This window comes from Lampetra fluviatilis, chromosome 7, assembly GCF_964198595.1.
Source record: "Lampetra fluviatilis chromosome 7, kcLamFluv1.1, whole genome shotgun sequence".
Lineage (NCBI taxonomy): Eukaryota > Metazoa > Chordata > Hyperoartia > Petromyzontiformes > Petromyzontidae > Lampetra > Lampetra fluviatilis.
Genome location: NC_136281.1, coordinates 6,609,983 through 6,632,010, shown reverse-complemented (window position 1 = coordinate 6,632,010; position 22,028 = coordinate 6,609,983). Strand labels below are relative to the sequence as shown.

Sequence of the window (22,028 nt, the reverse complement as noted above, 5' to 3'; positions counted from 1 at the left end):
TTTTCATGACAATAAATGTAAACGGCGTTTGGAACAAGTGCTTGTTATTTTACACTGTTGTTGAAAACATATCTCATGGTGGCTGTCAAGGAAGCCCCAAATCGTAGCTTTGGCCACCAGCCGGGGCCAAGGCAACCCCTACCCCCACGATCGTTACGCTGCCGGCCCAATTAAATGTGTTGTATTTACATAACGTAAGTGAATGACCATTTACTTGCACACAGGCACATATATTGAGTATTTAAAACCAATTTTAAAACCTTACTGGTAGAATGAAATTCTCAAAAACGAATCACCCACCAACAACAACATTAGTGATTACCGTAATCCACTGATTATAAGACGCACCTTTTTTTACCCCGTATTTTATAAAGGCAGAAGTTGGCGGTGAGTTATACAATTCGGTTCGTGTGTAGGTGTCAATATAAATTAATTCACACAAGTCTTGGGTGCGTCTTATCTTCTGGAAAGTCTTAAAATCAGAAGACTATATAAATATCATACTATACTGTTCATACAGTATTGAGTTTCAACAATTCAGCGCGGACATTTATTGGCTTTTGAGACATTGGCTTTTATTGACATTCACGAACAGCGATGTTTCGCAAGAGCCCTTTTATGCATTCATCACCATAAAGAGTGCAAAACATCCCTAATTTAGGCACATTATTGCTATAAACACGGGTATTTAATACCCAACTCAAAACTTCATTTAAAAAAATGAATCACTACACTTTAATGCGTTCAAAGATGTGGTATAATTCTACAACTTGTAGCTACAAGAGTCTTCTCTGAAGATAGCGATTTTTTTTATTTGAAAGAAAATTATCCAAATTAAAATAATACCAAGTACTTGCAGTTACCGACACTGCTCAACTCGCAGCAAGAGATTCATATAATCCATGCAAAATCCATACAACTGAATTATAGGAGGCGATTTTTAAAATCTTACATTGAATACATTTGTAACACCGCACAAATTATTACCAACACACTTCACAGAAGTTGACATTTTCATTTGACAACTTGCTTACATAAAACTGCTTCTTTGCACCATATTTCACGGAAAAGTCACTGGTTTCTGAATTATCATCACCAAGGTCTCCACAGCTGCTCGCTCTTCCTCTTGGTGAATGTGAAGTCTTCTGCGCCGCTGTCCCAGGCCGAGCCGTGGGGCCCCGGCGAGAAGGACTGCCGCTCTCTTGTGGACGCCGCGTGGCCTCCAGCGCAGGCCCCCTTGACGTGGGCAGCGGGGTGCAGGGCGCCTGGCGTCTGCTGCTGCACCTTGCAGAGGTAGTTGATCGTCAGCTCCAGGATGTCTGCCTTCTCCAGTTTGGACGTTGACGCATGCTGCAAAATAAATACAATTGAAAACAAATGTTATTCAGATGTACAATAAAATATGATTTAATAGCTTGTTAAATATAATTAAAATCTAATATAACAAACATGTAGGTGCACCAATTATATCCATGGCTGCTCACCTCATGCTGGCTGCTGTCCAGGATGATGCTCTTCAGATGTTCCAGGAGGTTATTGATCCTGTCCCGTCTCTGCTTTTCCACAAGAGGTTTTCTGACCTGAGGAAAGAAGATAAGCTGTTAATTTCTGGTTGCTCATGTTATTCTGTAATATAAATTCATAACACTGCAGGAAATGATATGGTGCTTGAGGTCACGTTATTGTACTCACTTTGCGTGGCAGTTGGTAGGAGGAGGCCTCAACAGTTGCAGTAGGTGCCATTGCGAGTTCCGACTGCTGATTTTCTCACTCTTGTCCTTGCTTGTGGCCTTTACCCTGGATGCCAGGAAGAGATCTGCTTCTGTGCCAGACTTGAGCAGTTTATATAGCCGAGACGCCAATGCTGCATCTGCAGGCCCTTTGTGCGTCAGATTTTCCCACCACTGAGCCACCAATCAGGCTGGTGGGAACGAGAGGCTCCGCATAGCTCTCATTGTCCTCCCGGCGTAACATCTGCCGATGCTGGCCACAGCAGTGACACGTGGGTGTCCACAAAAGCCCTCAAGTGTCAAATCCTTCTGCACCATGTGTACGGCCCATGGGAAAGCCACGCCCCCGAAACGTGTAGGGAAATTAGTAAATTAGGATCACCTTTTGGCAACAAGTGTGGGTTTCAAATGAGAAAGCAAGCAACCCTCTGAGATGCACAGCACTGTCATCTACATGAGAGTCACCCCAAACAATAGGAAGCGTGCCCAAAGGTTACAGCCAAAAAAATCAATTTGTACAACGTAAAAATGGCAGAAATTACACTTGTGTTGTGATTACTAAAACATGTACAGAACTGTGTTAAGGAAAGTTAACCTTTGAATTGTATTTGTTTTAAAATAGATATATTTTGGTTTTTGTTAATGTTTATAAAGTAATTTTAAGAGTACGTTTCAGCATGCATCGTTTTTTTTCTTCCTGAAATCACCTTGATCACAGAAAACTATATGTAGTTTAAATTAACTTCAGCGGATGTGTTTATAATAGCTAAAACTTAATTCTAGATTTGAAGCTTTCGTGACTGCAAGGATTCATACTCTTAGTTCTTTTGGTAAAGTCACGTAGGTAAAAAATTAAATAAAAATTAATAAAAATAAAACAATAAAAATCACGACGTTTCGGAGGCAACACAAGCTTCCGTCTTCAGGTGAAACCGTCACAGCAAAAACTTAGTTTACGTGCTGTGCAATCGTTTTTGTTAAATCTGGCACTTGCCTTTTGAAGTCAGGTCTCCCTTGAAGAAGAGACCCGTTCCCTCAATGTGCTCTCACCTGGTTGAAAATAAAAGATGCCTATCTACATCACGACATTCTGTGTTCTGCTGTTCCCTCAATGTGAAAATACAGGATGCCGATCTACATCACGACATTCTGTGTTCTGCTGTTCCCTCAATGTGAAAATAAAGGATGCCGATCTACATCACGACATTCTGTGTTCTGCTGTTCCCTCAATGTGAAAATAAAGGATGCCGATCTACATCACGACATTCTGTGTTCTTTCGATTTAAAGCTTTCGTGACTGCAGGGATTCATCTTCTTGGTTCTTTCGGTAAGTAGACAGAGTCTACTCGACAGACCTGCTCTCCACCTGAGGACGGCTGCTTGCGTTGTGGCCGAAACGTCGTGAGAATTATTTTATTATGTTTTATTTTATTATTTTATTATTTCCATTCTACGTGACTTTACCGAAAGAACCAAGAAGATTCTGTGTTCTACTGAAGAATCAAACAATGTGTAAACATAATTGTATTTTATAAAATAAGTATTGCATTAGGAAACATAAAACATCGACTTTGAAAACGAACATTCCAAAATTAACATTAACCTAACCGTGTGCATGTTGTCCGTCAGTAATTCCGAGCATCCCATGGCATTACGTAGTGGGGTTGTTTGATATAATAAAAGTGACAAGGGCATTATTTGGCTAAGCGGCTGTGCCAAACTGGCTGTGAGCGTTGGGCGTGGCGTTCCCAGGGCTTTGAATGTGGCGTGTGCCGTGGGAGGGCTGTTCTCATGAACCCCAGACCCCCAGGGCATGTCCGTACGTGAGCACACGCTGCCACGCGGCCGACAGATGGCCTAGGGAAACAAAGGTGGTAGCCTTACTTTTGTGTTCACAAATCATATCCCATGATTAACTTCCCAACATTTTTAACACTTATATATATTATATTACATGATTATCAGAATTAATAATTATTGGGAAGGACCATTGCATGGTTGTAAGTACATAAAATAGAATATTTGCTTTACATCAATAATGACACTGTAAATGAAAGCCCAATTATTAATTAAGGACATTAGGTGTGTTTGCATTTTTGTTAATAGGTAAAGGAGGGGGGACATAATCAAAGCTGGTATAAACTGGTACGATATTATTAAATATCAACGCATGTATTGTCATCATTACATGATGGCAATACATGCGTGTGAATATCCAGAGAAGTATGAACTAGTTAGGACGTAGTGGAGGGGGTTATTGGGTGAAGTGAGGTCATACATTTCTGGGCACGTGGAGCGATGTCTTGTCAATACGAGCCATGAAAGCAACACGAGCCTGCCCCCCCCCCCCCTCATATCCAAACGCACGCCCTCCTCTAAGGTGAGTCTAATCATCTGATTGTTCTAGTTGCTTGGGGGAGTGGCTTTCCCATGGGCTGCACGCAGGGCACACGAGGAGTTAAAGCTCCGTGTCCTTTGTGGCGATGCTCTCCGGGCACACACGCGCATCACTGCTGCGGCCAGCACCGGCAGATGTTCCTCTGGGGGAAACAATGAGAGCTCCGCTGAGCCCGCGCCGTTCCCACCAGCCTGATTGGTGGTTCGATGGTGGGAAAATCTGACGCACAAAAGGGGCTGTGGAGGCCGTATTGCTGCCTCGAGTATAAAGGCAGCGTGAGTTCTCACTGAGAGCAGATCGCTTCCTGGCATCCAAGCTAAAGGCAATAAGCAAGCACAAGAGTGAGAGAAGAAGCGGTCAGAACTCAGAATGGCACCCACTGCAACTTTGGAAATCTCATCTTACCAACTGTCCCGCAAAGTAAGTACTGTTTCTATATTGAGAAAGACAATTGCAGCATACTAATGTTTTACATTACGGACGTGATCATGGAGAGTACGTTGATATTTACTAAATGTTATTCTCCTTTTCTTTCTTCAGGTCAGAAAACCTCTCGTGGAAAAGCAAAGACGGGACAGGATCAATAACCTCCTGGAGCACCTGAAGAGCATCGTTCTGGACAGCAGCCAGCATGAGGTGAGCAGACATGGATTTTAGAGTTACACTTGTAAGCTACGCAATTTAATGCTTGTTTAATCAAATGCAATCATTAGTGTAATGTATTTATATTGATCGACAATTTGTTGTTGGTTTTTTTTGCAGCATGCGTCAACGTCCAAACTGGAGAAGGCAGACATCCTGGAGCTGACGATCAAATACCTCTGCAAGGTGCAGCAGCAGACGCCAGGCGCCCTGCACCCCGCTGCCCACGTCAAGGGGGCCTGCGCTGGAGGCCACGCGGCGTCCACAAGAGAGCGGCAGTCCTTCTCGCCGGGGCCCCACGGCTCGGGCTGGGACAGCGGCGCAGAAGACTTCACATTCACCAAGAGGAAGAGCGAGCAGCTGTGGAGGCCGTGGTGATTCCAGAATTTGAGAAAGCCTTCCTCCCTGATGGAACACTTTCCTCCCCGTTAATCCTTAGTGTGGCGTTTTTGTTTGCTTTAAAACGAAAAGAGCACACGTAAATAAGGTTATCTTTGTTACAAAAGACATGCAAGGCCAATATTAAATATTGCATTTATATTTTGAAACAATTTCAGAATCTGGTCCAATGGATCCCAACTGATCTTAGTGATGATAAATACGTTTGAGTATTTTTGTAGCCATGAATATGAATTTGTGGGGAAAAAAATGAATACACTTTCTTCCATGAAGAATTGTTTGTAGCCATCTGTTGTGGCCTTAGTCATGTTTAAACGTGACAGATTTGACATTTCCAAAATAATGTGGCTTCTACGTGCCTTAAGAAAAACTGTCCCTGTTATTGTGTTTGTCAACCATATATTAACATTTATATTGGTATTACACATTTTTACTGTATTGTACCATAATAGATGTAGAGTTCTACGTTCCACTACTCTTAAAATTACAGTACCTGCATTTTAGTGACGTGTAACATTTATTAAGTAGACTGTAATGTCATCATATTAATGTCCCTCTATTGCGAGAAATGTTGTTTCCTGTGGAAATTTAATTATATCGACTGTATTCGGTATAATGTGCTGTATCGGTAGCAGAGTTTATGCTGCAAAAGTGCCAATTGCATGCAAAGAAAATACATCGTTTGTATGTTGCCCATGTATTATTTGCATTCCTTGTACTTTATGAATGTTGTTATCAGACTCGATTGTAATCAATAAACATTTTGATATGAAATTAATGATTTTGTCAATTTATATACAATATCCCCCTACTAAGCTCATCATCAAAACATTTATCTGTTTTCCAAAAACACTTTAACGACGTCGTTTGTCAACATCATTTGCTGCTTTGCTATTTCTATTAAACTATCCACCACAGATAAATCGGTGCCTAGAAGTGGGAAGTGAATCATGAAACCTTCCCCATTGCTTTTTTTATCCGCATTTATGAGCAGCTTGCAGCCTTGAAGTTCGCAAGCCTCATTGATATATACACAATCATTAATCCAAAATACATTTAGATTTGTGAAAGTTGTGAATTTACGTTGAACTTATTTTGCACCGTACGTAGCCGACCATGCTAATCAGAGGTGCTTCCCCAAGCCGTGCCGGTCGTGCGAGTTTTTTTTTACTCGTACTTAGCCACGCTGGTCGGTACCGGTTGGTGACCAGTTTTGAAATCACCCGCCAGTGATTCATTGGTTTTGGCTGGAAATGTAATTCGGCTCGCTGATTTAATTGCACATTGTGCTAACCACTAACGTCACCGTCCCCCTCGCAAAATATCCATCAATCCTGGCAATATACCGCCACTAATTCAAAAGGTGATGCCTAGAGACACACACAACTAATGTTAATACACGAGAGCTGCATCCAAAATATTAATCATTCCTGGCAATATACCGCCACTAATTGAAAAGGTGATGCCAAGGGACACACAAAACTAATGTTTATACACAAGAGCTGCATAGGGCCGATGATAATTATCTGTTGGTGCTACAAACGGTCATGCTTTCACATACCTAAATACTCCTTTGGGAGATTAAAGCAGAAACGTAACATTGTATGAATATGCATCGACAGTAATGGATTTGGTACTCCCACGCATTGCATTTTAAAAGTATAATGGACATGAAAAGAGAGTGCAAATCAGCTTCCTCCCGACCCCCCCCCCCCCCCCAAATAATTGACCTCCCACTCTTAAGAGGCTTCCTAAAGAATGTGCAAACAATTCACAAGCAACTTTGCCACAATGGCAAAGCGAGAAAAATGTCCAAGGTCACTTGCTGTACAATTTCTCTGTAATTTTATAGAAAAAGCCATCGTGGAAAGGTTACATTAAACACTTAATGCGTATTAAAAATAGCCATACATTTATAACTTTGATGCACTACAATTAGTACGGAAATGTGTAATTAAAGGTTATAAGTGTATCGCTGTATTTAATATGCAGTAAATGCTACTAAGCCTTTTTGACGAAATCGCCCAGAATACACCCAGTCTCGTGAGATTTCGGAAACTACGTGGGGTTGATTCTGCATGGCACCCGGATGGGTGAATAATGCACAAAAAGGTTGTTGTCATCGGGTTGTGGGGCTACGTGGTGGGCAACAGAGTGCAGGGCAGAAAGATCAGTTGTACTACATTTCTGTACCCGTGTCTAGACAGTCCACCGCAACCTCACAAACTAACACTCGCCAGGCACGCTGAAGTATGGCTTCTAATAATTGTCTTCTTCATTGCCTGCACGGCGCGTGGAGGCCCTCAACCACAGCAGTGGATTGATTAAACGACTGTACATTTAAAAAAAATCAATGAAAACTCTACATGTAATTTCTACATGTACAAATTGTATATGTACAAATTAAATACTGCACACTACATTTATTTAAGTTTTACGTTTGAAACAGAGATATTCGGGCGGATGGTATCTGACAATCGCTCAGGAAGCACAGACAAGCTGTAAGACAGTCAAGTGCTGTCAACCAGTGCCCAACATCTGCAGTCTTCTGTATATTAAGATGTTTCATCCAAATAACCCTCGTTTATACACGCAAATTTTACAGTGCATTCTCAAATAAAGATTTCATTTCACACTGCATCATTGAGTATGCGAGCTCATTCGCACTGCATAATAGCTGTAAAAATGCACTTTATTAAATTATATTCTTAGCTTTATTAGACACTTAAGAAGATTTTTAAAACGTACTTTTAAAAAGCCAGTCATGCATTCATTTGGCAACACTTCCAAATTTTCACAAGTCACCTCCATAATGGGGCATTCGGATTGTGATTGGAGGTAATGTAAGCAACGCAGCTCATTTAGAAATGTTAGAATGATTGAAATCCCAGTCAAATGCTTTTTTTGTGAGCAAACAATCCAATAAAATGGTTTCTAATACTTGTCTTCTATAAATAAAAGCAACATTTAACGTGATTGGGGTGTTTTTTTATGGAGTTATTGATGACTGGGATGAGACCATGCACTCGCAAGCCTTAAGAACCCGGTTCAATCACGGGTGTCTGTGCCCCAGTTGAACCGAGGCTCTCAGCCGTGCCATCTCATTGCTCTGACCCCCCAGCCAACTGGCCACCTATCATTCATAAAAACTTGTTTTTATTTCGTGGAGAGCGGTATTGTAGCGGTTAGTGCACTGCGCTATGAACCTGCCCACCCGAGTTCGATTCCTGCTCACGGTCAACACCAGTGACGATTATCTGAACCAGTCCTTGGGTCTCCCCTAGGACGATTCAGCCCCAAATGGGTACCTAGTGCGGTGTGTAAATATCTCCACTGGAGAGACAAAGGCGGTATGGGGGTGTTGCTGGCCACCCACCCACTTGTGTGCCGTGCTGGCATTCATAGGTGCTCGCTAACAGCACTTGCCCCAACAGTCTGTTAAGGTTTCATCTTTGCCTTTTATTTAAAGAAGACGCTTAATAGAAACAATTACATTGCATTGATTGTCCACGAAATAGGATTTTACAAATGTCAAAATCGCAATTGAAGTTAACAATCATCTTCTCGAAGTCTTCTTCTTCCTAGCGTTGTTCCCGCTGTGGCGCAGGGTCCGCTTTTCGGCATTGTCTTCTCCATTTGGCTCGGTCCAGGGCATCTTCAGGGGATGCGTTGACCGTCTTCATGTCTTCCTTTATTCGGTCCATTCATCGCTTCTTCGGACGTCCGCGTGGACGGCAGCCCTCTGGCTCAATACAAACACAAAATAACGCTTTTATGAAGGGCAGGTGGCCAGGTGGCTCACAGCCATGAGTCGACACGCCTGAGCGCCTGGGTTCGACTGGGGGACAGACACGCGTCATTAAACCGGCTTCACAAGTCTACCGAGTTCATGGGCTCTTGCCAGTCACCAATAAACTCCACACACACACACCAAAAAAAACCCCCATCAAATAAAATGTTGGTTTTCGCAAAAATGTTAAGACTGAGACTTATTTTGGTTGGATTGACATTCCGCAAGCACGCTTTGCGGGGCACATAAAAGGTTGTGTCCCTTGTGTGTTGTATAAAGAGGCCTATTGAAGTGACCTCAGGAGGCGTTTTGTGACATCATCTTCTGGGTGCCATTCTCTGACACAGGGTGATGCACTAGTAGCTGCAGACTTTTGAATGCAAATGCCTTAGTCTCATGACAACGACGCTGATAGCAAAAAAATTAAAGAAAAATAATTGTTAAAATGTTTTGTTTCAAAAATCGCCGTACAAAATTTTAAATAAAGTTTTACTAAAGACGATAAACAAGTGTGGGCATGAGTCGCTTTGGCTTTGAAGAAACCTGTAGCATTGTCAGGTCACCCGACACAATAAAGAGGACAAAGCTATTATATGGCTCAGTGGGTGTGCGGGGCTGTCTGTGAGCAATAGGCGTGGCGTTCCCAGGCTCGTGAAAGCGACGTGTGCCGTGGGAGGGATTTTCTCATGAACCTCAGGCCCCCGGCCACATCCGTGAGCACACGCTGCCACGCGGCTGGCAGATGGTCCAGAGAGACAAAAAAAAAGGAGAGCAACTCCAGCACTTAATCACATCCCGAGCAATGTGCTGGGAAACCCAAGGAGCCACCCGCAGGTAAAAAAAAACCCAACACGCACCCATTGAGTTTGTGAATGCCCCTGAAATTTTATCTTTACCAAGACTGCGCACTTTGTAATATTACCCCCGTTTTTAAATTAACAATGCCACACAATGCATTCAATGACGTAGTATGACACCGTACTTACTCCGTGATGTATTTATACGGTTGTGCAGCTTCATTACACTGCATACAAGTAATTTGCAGATGCCGTAATGGGTGTCCCTTTTAAGTAGGATTTCACACACATCTTTTGTCAATAAAAAGCTTAAGATTTACAAATCCACATGTAAAGTAACCTATACTTGCAAGTCATAACATTACATTTATTCAGAGGATGAATTATGCCACATAACCTTTAACATAACGATGATATACAAGCAGCTCTTGCTGCTTAGATTCAAACAGAAAATTGAGATTGGTAGTGTGTAGCAAGTGTGTCATTTTAACTATCTGTCTGGGAAAGATAGCTTCTATAAGCTTTACAGAATCACACAGGACAGTAGCTTATACAAACTGAAAAGGGAGCATGTAATCGGACTACGTCATAAAACAGGATCTTAGGTGAACAACATGAGCTCTACATTAAATAATCCAGAAAAAAGCAGAAACGTGCAAATTTGGAACAGAGTAGCTTAATATCATCTGTGTAGAGGGAACATACTGAGACCATAAAACAAGATCTTAGTTAGTTCTTAGTAGATCAACATAAGACAGCACAAACTTTAAATTGTGAACATTATGAAGTAAACTTGGGAGCGGAGTGGGGGGGTTGCAGAAATATGTAATTTTGAAGTGCGGGCTCTGTAAACAGCGGTGACGTATGAACTGACCGCATTCTTTTCTCCATGTGCTAAGTGTCCTCGCATGAACGCACTGCCTGGTCACAGAGGTGAGCCTAATCCAGTAATTGTCCTCGAGGCTTGGTGGGGGGGGGGGAGTGGCTTTCCCATGAGTTTCCCACACAGCACGGGAGGAGTTAAAGCTCCCGGGTCTTTTATGGCGGCGCTCTGTGGGCACACACGTGTGACTACTGCGGCCAGCACCGGCAGATGTTCCTCTGGGCGAAACAATGAGAGCTCCGCCGAGCCCGCGCCGTTCCCACCAGCCTGATTGGTGGATCGGTGGTGGGAAAATTTGACGCACAAAAGGGGCTGTGGAGGGCGTCTTGCTGCCTCGAGTATAAAGGCAGCGTGAGTTCTCACTGAGAGCAGATCGCTTCCTGGCATCCAGGGTGAAGGCAACAAGCAGGCACAAGAGTGAGAGAAGAGGCGGTCAGAACTAAAAATGGCACCCACTGCAACTTTGGAGAGCTCGTCTTACCAACTGTCCCGCAAAGTGAGTGTTATTTCGTCGTGAAAGACTAAATGTTTTTTTTACAAAAAATGTTTTATTTAACAAGCGAATATAATTTTACGTCCATACTTTGAGCCGGAAATTGATTATTTATTGTATTCTGAAATGACGTAATTAAATGTTATGTTATTTTTTATTTCCACTCAGGTGAGAAAACCTCTTGTGGAAAAGCAAAGACGGGACAGGATCAATAATCTCCTGGAACATCTCAAGAGCATCATCCTGGACAGCAGCCAGCATGAGGTGAGCATTATTGAAACTTGCGTGCCGCTTAAAAACAAGATCACAAGAAGAGGAACCGATTTATATACATAATATAAACACTGCAATTACATATAATTGCATCTATTATAAACATGGCAACTGAGAACTCGAGTGAAATTTTAAAAGTCGTTTTGTACAATATTGCAAAAGTAATTTTTGTAATTCTACATTAAAAGTGTTTATCACTGAAAATGTTGAGCTTAATTTCCGAGAAGAAAAATATGTAACAAAATTTTAACGGATATTTTTTATTATTCCATTTTTGCAGCATGCGTCAACGTCCAAACTGGAGAAGGCAGACATCCTGGAGCTGACGATCAAATACCTCTGCAAGGTGCAGCAGCAGACGCCAGGCGCCCTGCACCCCACTGCCCACGTCAAGGGGGCCTGCGCTGGAGGCCACGCGGCGTCCACAAGAGAGCGGCAGTCCTTCTCGCCGGGGCCCCACGGCTCGGGCTGGGACAGCGGCGCAGAAGACTTCACATTCACCAAGAAGAAGAGCGAGCAACTGTGGAGACCTTGGTGATTAGCAATCGGCGACAGGAACTTTGCGACATCTTCAATGTTGAGCGCGGCTCGCTGATGCGAGGTGTTCAAACTCACACTCTTTCTTCCACGAAGAACTCTCGTAGCCAGATGCTTTGGCAGTATTTACGTTGTTTTAATGCAAACATTTTGCAAGCTGTTATTGCTAAAAATCACATTTGATTTCATTTGTTCGGTCCTGTGGATCTAAACATGTACATGTTATATTTTATAGGTGTTTCATTGATACAATGATTTGAGTAACCAAACATCGTTCCTTCTATGAAGAATTGTGTAGCCATCTGTTGTGGCTTTTGAGTTGTTTCATTTGCTCGAATTGACAGTTATTGTGCCTTACGCTGACGTATTTACCTAACTTTATAAGTAAAACACGTCACACTAATAATTTAATTATTAATCCGCTGCTAAACATGTCACGTTTCACACCCATAAGTTCAAACAATTCAAAGGTAGTGAGTTCTGCTATTACTAATTTCTTTTAACGTAAACAAAGAAATTGCAAAGTAAAATTTTCTATGAGAATTTTGTAGCTATGAATATTTCATATCTGTTATTTCCAATGGAAATGTCATATACATTGCGAGTGTGTTGTACAATGTACAGCACCTGTGAATGGATGCACGTGTGCACTCTGTGAGTGCAAGCGATGAATGTTGTACAAAGTGGAATTTCTGCAAAACTCATTCATCTTGGTTTTGTGTTACACACAATATTCTGTGGATGTTGGAAAACCATTTTTATTTTCCAATAAATGCTTCAATGAAGAAAAAAATGCATTGTTTTACGCCTCAATTCGTATAGTATTATTATCTGGTACAATGGAAAGTCACATTTAAAAGTTGAAGACAAACACACACTCACGGGCATTGACCTAATGTGACAAAGTATGGTAAAAAAAACACCCTATGATCGCACATAAACCACATATCCCCCCACTTCCCCATAGCTCTGGTTCCACCAGTTGCCATAGCAGCAGGGGTAGGTGAAAAAGCAGAGAATGTTATGATTCATAGGGGATGAACAGGATGCCTTTTTGGTGTGGCTATTGCTACAACAAAAACAGCTGGCATTCACCACTCAGTGACATCACCATGGCGCCTGTGCCAAGCCAGGTGTGCTTTCAGGCCATGTAAAGTGTCTAAGGCTCGCTGGCAAAAGGTCTGAGATGACTGGCATAAGCAGTTTTTCCCACTATTCGTAAATGCACAAAAATACACATAGCCCTAAATAATATCTCCCAGTTAAACTATGAAGGCCAAATGACTGATTAATTCATAAACAGGCATATATCCACTATGTAAACATAAGTAACATTTTAGACCAGCAGCTAATTGGATTTACAGATCAATCATTTCCAGCAGCATTTTGCATAAGTAGATTAAATTCTGGGCCAGTTTTGACTCTGAGGCTCATCGGCAGAATGTAAAAAATTATAATACAAAATGGTTGCCTGATTTTCTAGTCTTCAGACAGCCACACATTCAATGGGACCAATGAAAATCTAATAACATGACAGAATGAAAAATATCTTCCTTTGCATAATCAGTTTATTACAGCCACCCATTAACGGTGATGACCTTTTTGAAAGAGGTGCATCGCCACTGAAAAAGGTCACGATTGTCATTATAATGAGTAGACACTTCTAAAGAGCACTCATCTTGGTCCTGAATAAATTCATGTCTTAACTGATAAACTTAGTGAAAGCTGCTTGCAGACTGGAATGATATTCATTGGGTTTCCAAATAACTGTTTTGCTCTAATAAGTGAGGCTGACATACATTTAAACCATGTCCAGCCCCTTTGTCGTTCCGCTGCTGGATGAAGCCTGCTCCCCATGTCGTGTTGGTCACATAAATTATTTTACCAAACTTAAACATCCTGGAATGTGTCGGTTGATTCAGATATCACTCACCAGTAATACAACTCAGGCAACTGGGTTCGTAGCACAGCGCACAATCCATTATGCCACCACCGTTCTCCCAGAGGCGATGTTTATTAATAATTTTAATAACATGGTTTATATGCAATATATAGAATGCAATACAATATATGTATCCTGCATTCTTAAAATAACGACAAATGTACAGCCCATTATCAAACCACTGCTGAAAAAAATCTTCTGCCACACTATGTTGGTCGTGGGGGTTGTTTAATCAGGCTTCACCACGCTGGTCAGTGCGAGTTAGTGAAGGGTGAGGCCAGGTGCAGTTCATATATCACTCTTAGCCACTGACAACTGTGGCAGGGAATCGAATTCAGGTCGCCGAGTTCATGGGGAAGTTAATAAAACACCGCGCCACTGTACCACCATTCCACTTAAAATGAGTGCCTTTCTTCATATATTAGTTATGTTTCTCAATAAATGCATTAGGATTGCCGTGAATGAAGATAATTTGTTTCGTATAAAAGGTGCAGTAATTTTGCATGGAGACTAATTGGAAAACGAGCGATAGGCAGCTTTGGATGTGTTAATCAGACGCATACAACGTGTGAAATAAGCGCCAACGGGTATACAAATCACATTATCGTACTCTACACAATGTCAAAATACCATAATGTTAAATCAATTTAAAAACCCACATAAATGAATGTGATACATCGTCCTGCACACAATAGCACACAATGAAGTATAATTACCGTGCTGTAAAAGTTATGGTATATTTGCACATCGTAATTAAAGAGACAATTATGCCCCCCCCCCCTCAAGCTAGAATAGCTCTTTAAGTCACTATACAATATTACAATAACACCTAATGCAATTTTGGTATAAGCAGTAGAAGCACCACATTTGTGCTGGGTTGGACGGGAAGCGATTAACAAACTAAAAGCGATAAAGGTGCATCCATCAAATTGCTTGCTTACGGCATTGCTTCACAAACTGTGCTTCCCCATCCAACTGGATTCAACCTAGCCTTTCCTCCTATTCCGTGATGAATTCTGAAAGGCAGGGGCCCTGTTTAGCAATTCCATTAGGTAAGAACACCCAGTGACACTCAGAACGTCAGCGAGCATCCGAAAGGCAGAAAGCCCCTTCTGCTGAGAGGCTGCAACTTCCATTTGACTCAGACAAGATGTTTTTCTGCCAATTTCTTTCGAATTTGTCAAATCAACACATACACAAGCTCAGGAAAATGTAAACGGTTGATTCTAACTTATTGCAAACATATGAGGTCATGCATACAAATTAAAGAGAAAAAAACATCTCACAGTTTGTGGTTTAAAAACAAAAGCAACATGTTTTCACCATTCACCAAGCTACGAAGTAATAAACAAGTGTGACTGTCTGGGCATTGCGTAAGCGGGCCATTCGACAATAACAATGACACGGGGTATTATGCGGCTCTGCAAGAGAACGAGGCTGCCTGCGACCAGAGGGTGGGCGTGGTGTTCCCAGAGGCGTGAATGTTTTTATTTCCTCCTCCCTGCTGCAATAACCGCACCGCAGCCGTGAGAACGTAGAGCCGCAAGGCCAGCAGATGGCCAAGGGAGACACAAAGGGGTGCAAATGTTGAATTCTGCTACATTCCAAGCAAGCGTGCTGGGAAAACTTTCATTCGGAGTCCCATGTTACAACATCCACACAACACGGTGCGGAATCCATAATGGATCGCGTAAATATATAAAGGTGCCGTTAAAGCCGCCATGTACCTGACATTGTCACCAGCTTGGATGTATGTTGAACTTCTTTTGCACCGTACGTAGCCAACCGTGCTAATCAGAGGCGCAGGGGAAGGACAACTAAACATAAAAAAGCCGTTCTAAATAAATGCATGTTCAATCTAGATTTAAAAGTGCATAGCCCCAGTGGCTTCCTAATATCGAATTGAAGAGCGTTCCAGACGGCTGCAGAACATACACACAGCACAGTGAGGAATGTACCTGGAATTGTCTCCATATTTTTTCCGATGGCGTTTTAAGAAAAAAAACAACAACATGCCACGATTGTATTCTAATTGTGTAAGCCATTCGAAGGGATCCGGGGTGGTATCTGAGCAGAGTCCGCTTGTTCCACCAGAATACGAGTGTTGTACCTGGCAGTTATCCGTGATATGGCATCAAAATGGGCATGATCAATCCGTTGCGAGATAAAATCCTCCCCAAGCTGTAACCATCTCTCACAGTTCTGTAATGTAACAATCCATCTAGCACCTGCACACAAATTGATTTCATCACTCTACCTCCATGGTGGATACTCACTGAGGTGTGTAATCTGCTTTGGCTGCCATTCTATCACGAGTCTTTACCACGGGCTCACAATGTGCTCTGCCGAGCTCACTTTTTCTAAAAGTCAATAAGGATGTTTCTAACATGCATTTGTTGTCTAATCCATGCATTCTTCATTCTGTCTCTCAATCACCAATTATAATGTGTTATTGAGAGTCATGTTCAATGGTCGATATGTGGCTGTATACGACAATGTGTCATGCTGCTAATTCTCAAAACCCCAAACATGCATACCGGCACTTTCAGAAGGGGAAAATGCAGTGAACGTGGGCTGCAGGGTGAACGAGTTTGATACCGGGGCATCTACATTTACAGTCTGACAACTGGCCATGTTCGGGAAGGATTTACAAATGAGATATTTTCAACGATGAGCTGGTGAAACCTTTCTGGCATTTATTCATTTCAAAAAATCTATTATGAGTTGTCATTTTAAAAGCAGTTTTTATCAATACTTATAAAAAAAATCCCACATAAACCACTCGAAAACAATTAAGCAAGGTGAATGATTTCCCTATAAGTTTCAGGGAGCTACTTTCCCACGGGCCAGCCACATGGCGCAGAAGGATTTGGCAATTAAGAGGCTTTTGTGGGGGCCCACTCTGGCCACATGCGCGCAACCGCTGTAGCCAGCATCGGCAGATGTTCCACCGAGAGAACACAATGATAGCCATGGCCAAGCCCAAGCGTTCCCACTGGCCTGATTGGTGGCTTGGTGGTGGGAAAATCTGACGCACAAAAGACCTGCAAAATAGCATCTCACAGCCTTTAGTATAAAAGCAGCTCAGGACTGGCTCAGGGTACATTGCTTCCTCTCATTCAAAAAGGTACAAGGCAGAATATAGAATCAAGGCAGAACGACTGCAATAGAGCTTAATGGCGCCAACGGCAGCTGTGGAGACCTTTTTTTGCCAGCAGTCCCGCAAAGTAAGTTCTGTTCTAGACCTACTTATTTTACTTTTCGCATCTTGTGTTGATTTTTTGTAAACTGCTTGCGGTCCAACGAGGTATATACATGAAATATTTTAATGTATCTTCAACCTCTCCTTCTCTTTCTTCAGGTCAGAAAACCTCTCGTGGAAAAGCAGAGACGGGACAGGATCAATAACCTCCTGGAACATCTGAAAAGCATCGTTCTGGACAGCAGCCAGCATGAGGTGAGCAGCCATGGATTTAAATTTTGCACAGTACTAAGTCAGTGGTGAAAATGCCATACACGTATTCGTCTGGCATGGACTAGCCTATGCACAGGATAACACAGCTCAAAACAATTATCGCCACCTGTTTTTTGTTTGTTTCTATTTTCAGCATGCAGCAAAACATTCAATGAGCAATTAGTTTATATAACATCCACTATAAACATGGCAGCTGAATCCTTAATTGAAAGTTAAAAACTCATTTTTGGCATAGCATGTCAATGTAATATGAACACTTATATACTGTATTGCGATTTTACTCCTAAAATGCATTTAGTTTTAATCTTGTGCTCTGAAAAGTCAGCTGGATACCATATTATCTCTGAGAAAAATATACGTTTCAAAATGTTTAAACATTTTTATGTTTTTTTGCAGCATGCATCAACGTCCAAACTGGAGAAGGCAGACATCCTGGAGCTGACGATCAACTACCTCTGCAAGGTGCAGCAGCAGACGCCAGGCGCCCTGCACCCCGCTGCCCACGTCAAGGGGGCCTGCGCTGGAGGCCACGCGGCGTCCACAAGAGAGCGGCAGTCCTTCTCGCCGGGGCCCCACGGCTCGGGCTGGGACAGCGGCGCAGAAGCAGATTTCAGAGATCAGTTGAGGTTTGCTGCAAGGAAGCATCAGAAACTGTGGCGACCTTGGTGAAGATTTTTTTTTTTCCAAACCGACTTTCTTTCACATCTGCTGCTGGAACAAGAATTGCTGTACTGTAAAGCGAAGGACTAATGTTGGACATTTTTGTGACCGTTATGAAAATTGTAAACTTCTGTGAAGATTATTTTGTTTCCATTAATAATGGTGTTTAAAAATTTCCGCTTTATGTGTTTGATCGTTGTTTCATGTTATATAAAAAAAAATGCAAAGTACTCTGCAATAATATTTTAGAGTGATTAACTGGTCACTTAAAACTGAGCAAAATTGTCTGATGTAAAAAATTGACACTTTTCTTCTATGAATAGAAAGTGTCCGGATTTTACATAATGTAATACAGTACACCACATAAACTCCTTCATGTTCAAATGTGTTTCTCCAAAAATTGCACTGTTTTAACACGATAAAGTTTTAATGCTTGGTATGGTTGTATTATGCATAATTGATGGGAGGGCAATTTCATTATCCTGCAAGTGACCCATTTATTTCAGAGAATTGATTATTTTTTTTCCCGTGGAAATGCAATTGTAACTGCTGTTTGTGGCATTTCACACTGCGCCTGTCAGGTGCTCCCTGCATGAGCGCCGTGAGGAACGCGGAGAATGCTGTTCCCCAGGTCATTTGTTTGCGTTTCGTGAATGTAGCATTGAAAACTGTACAGTATTACCTGTGTATATTTTGCATTAAAATTTGATTTACAAATGACTTGTTCTCATGGTTATGCATAATTCAACGCGATTACCTCCTAGTTTTATTGTTATGCACAACACAGTTTAATTTCGTCACATCTGTGGTGATGTTTTGTAATTTTTCATTTTTTTTCTTAAAGTGTAACTGCCTGGAGTAGTCTAATACAAAAGTGCCAATCACTAAAGAGCTGAGGGATTGTTTAATTTATAAAATGGCTGGAAAACGTATTCTGTCATGTTTTAATCACTACAATTCACAATTGTATTTGATTGATAACCAAGTTTAATCCCACATAAACAATTGATAATGTAGGATGCAACATGAACATTATCGTCCCTTCAACCAGTTATAAAATAATTAGATTTTCTAAACGTATTTCTGTTAGTCATGGAAATTGCTCGACCATACTTCACTACACTGATCAGTGCGGTTGGTGAATGGGGGAGCCCAGGACCGGTGTTACAGCTTTCAGAGAGCACCCCCCATTGAACCAATCGGGAACCTGCACCCAACTGCATTCTCAGCTCACAATACCGCACCATTGAGTTTTGTCTGAAATAAAGAGAAGTTAATAAAAAATAAACAAAGCAACAACAAAAAACTGGCACAGTAGTCAATGTGAGTTAAAAAGGGATTATTGTTTTACATAATAGAACGTATTTTAGCTTGTTAGTCAGTTGTATTTGGAAAGACAAAACATTTCACTTAACCACATTGAACAGCATATAAAATGAACATGACATTTAAAAGTGTTGGTTAACAAAATATATTCAACCATGTCATGTATAAAGACATATATTACATATTTTCTCCGAGTGCTCTTTGATTCCTCCCACATGTATAAATAAGCATTAATAGAGTTAGCCAAACATTCCAACATAGGACCACAAATCTTGGGCAGTTGTTCGCGCCAGTTCTGACTGTATTTGCGCTTGTGTGTGGTTTCCCACGCCTCTGTTCGAAAAACTGTGCTAGTTACAAATTCTGCAGCATTTTGAGACAAGCAATTTGCATGTATGACACAAATTAAAATTAAAACGCGATTATATTTATACTTGAGAAGTTCTGATTAAAGAGTAAGTGAACCCATCCCCAAATATGTCTCACTAATTTTCAAGATTGTGGTCTCCATCTCTCACAGTCCTGCAATATCAGTTTATTTGACTCCTGTGTATGAGATGATCTCATTGTTCCATCTTCATGGTTATCGACCTCTTGGGCGTGTACCTTCTTTGGTTGTCATTTCACTCACCAGTCTCATCCATTGTGTATTGCTCAAGCCCACTTACATTCTTAACATTCACCAAGATGCCTGATATTTGCATTTGTTATTTCACCAATGTGTTTTTTTTCTGTATCTGTGTAATTCCCAGGATGCATCTCTTTCATGCATCTTTGTGTACTTTTCCAGATTTTGTTCCATATTCTTTGTCAGAGTCTAAAATTTTATATTTATATGTCATGGCAGGTAATACTGATTGAGCACTCTCTTGTTTAGGAACATTGGTATGTACCATTTCATTATCAAGTAAAACATTTCCAAAAGCACCGCACTCGGCTCTCGCTCTGGTCTAATTGTCATTATTTTGATACAAATCTACCTTAAATAAATTTCATAGATATACATACTTTCTTGTGTATTAAAGGTCATGTCCCTCAATTTTCTTTCATTCAGGAAATACTGTAATATGGTTCCATCTCCCTTAAAGGGCTTTTATCTGCAATTTACCAAACACGTGTACTTTTTGCTGCATTTATGTACCCATTGAGTGTTATGACATTCAACTATGTTGTGTTCTCTAATGTATTTCATTATTTTACTATTGTTTTGACAGAGTTGCTCATATTCCATTTGTTTTATACTATGCTTCTCCATCATTCTTTTCATAGTTTCAGATAACTTGTTCTCTTTTATTTATTTTGCCCCCTCTCCATTGCACTGTCCATTGCAATGTAAGCTATCTTATTATTTAGAATGGTGACATCCATTTAATAATTTTGGATTTCTAGCCTTCATCAAATTATCAAGACCAACTTGATCAATTGTAACGTCTTTTAAAGTCAATTACCATCAGCCATTATCGATCCCTTGCTGGATGAAGGTCTCCATAAGCCATCTCCATCTCTTACAATTCTGGGATACAGCAATCCACGGGTCACATGCACACGAGCTGACATCATCACTCTGTCTCCCCGTGCATCTCTTCTCAGACCCGTTCCATCCCTCTCTTGTCACTCAATTATTTTTGGTCATCATTCCTTTTAATGACGTGTCTGCCCAAGCCCACTTATGTTTCTTAACAATTATAATTACGTCTTTTAACTTGCGTATGCGCGCTAATCCACGCGTTCCTTTTTCTGCCTTTCAACATAATTCCAAGGATATCTAAAGTTACGCATAGCAAATTAACCACACTGCAATTACGATACTATTGTTTCACCAATGGCATACCATGCATGTCAGGATTTAGCAAAAAAATATATAAACATATAAATTACTGAAATTCCGCGTTGGCATGGGATGAATGGTCGTTTGAAATAACAAAGGCGACACGGGCTTTACGTTGCTCAGCGGGGGATGTAAGATTTTCCAAGTGGTGGGCGTGGAATTCCCAGCACTCTGAAAGCGGCGTGTGCCGTGGGAGGGCTGTTCACATGAACCCGGGGGCGCCAGGACACGCCTGCGAGCACACGCTGCCACGCGGCTGGCAGATGGTCCCAGGGGACAAAAGACAGCAAGCCCCATTTGCAATCACACCTTAAAAGTGTGTCGGTAAAAAAAAAACCCAGGGGGGGCCACCTGGAATGAAATCCCAACACAGGCGCCAAAAACACAGATGTCGAATGAATGTGTATGTTTTACTAGAACTGCTTTCATTAGCAAAGGTGTCAAATTCAGCACATCTATGTGTCTCCAGCCAGCTTCCCTCCAGAATATGCACGTGATTATAAGAGGGAGTTTGGGGTTAAGCACACTCAGTCAACACCTTTTTGGAAGTTTACAATCAAACACCTGCACGGGGAATTTTAAAACAGACAACTAATATAAATTGTGGCAAAGTGTTAACTGCACAGGAAGGTTTGTAAATTATGTGAAGGTACATATATATATCTTCTTGGTTCTTTCGGTAAAGTCACGTAGAAGGGAGATAATACAAATAAAACATTATAAAATAATACAATTCTCACTGAGAATTTCACTGAGAATTGTATTATTTTATTATGTTTTATTTTTTATTATTTTATTATCTCCCTTCTACATGACTTTACCGAAAGAACCAAGAAGATGAATCCCTGCAGTCAC

At 41.4% G+C, this 22,028-nt stretch overlaps 3 protein-coding genes across 3 annotated transcripts; all 3 read left to right on the top strand.

Moving 5' to 3' along the window:
• The first annotated feature begins 4,437 nt into the window (after positions 1-4,437).
• Positions 4,438-5,858, top strand: LOC144933258 (protein hairy-like). The gene is made up of 3 exons (XM_078857937.1): positions 4,438-4,548; positions 4,669-4,764; positions 4,891-5,858. The coding sequence occupies exons 1-3, from the start codon at positions 4,498-4,500 to the stop codon at positions 5,146-5,148; spliced, it is 405 nt and encodes a 134-aa protein (XP_078714063.1). The 5' UTR covers positions 4,438-4,497; the 3' UTR covers positions 5,149-5,858.
• A 5,155-nt stretch (positions 5,859-11,013) lies between these two features.
• Positions 11,014-15,365, top strand: LOC144933337 (enhancer of split m3 protein-like). The gene is made up of 4 exons (XM_078858021.1): positions 11,014-11,135; positions 11,301-11,396; positions 11,686-11,939; positions 15,263-15,365. The coding sequence occupies exons 1-4, from the start codon at positions 11,085-11,087 to the stop codon at positions 15,363-15,365; spliced, it is 504 nt and encodes a 167-aa protein (XP_078714147.1). The 5' UTR covers positions 11,014-11,084.
• Positions 15,366-17,024: 1,659 nt separating this feature from the next.
• On the top strand, positions 17,025-18,028 carry LOC144933336 (enhancer of split m3 protein-like). The gene is made up of 3 exons (XM_078858020.1): positions 17,025-17,111; positions 17,246-17,341; positions 17,756-18,028. Exons 1-3 carry the CDS (start codon positions 17,061-17,063, stop codon positions 18,026-18,028), a joined length of 420 nt encoding a protein of 139 aa, XP_078714146.1. The 5' UTR covers positions 17,025-17,060.
• Positions 18,029-22,028: the final 4,000 nt, after the last annotated feature.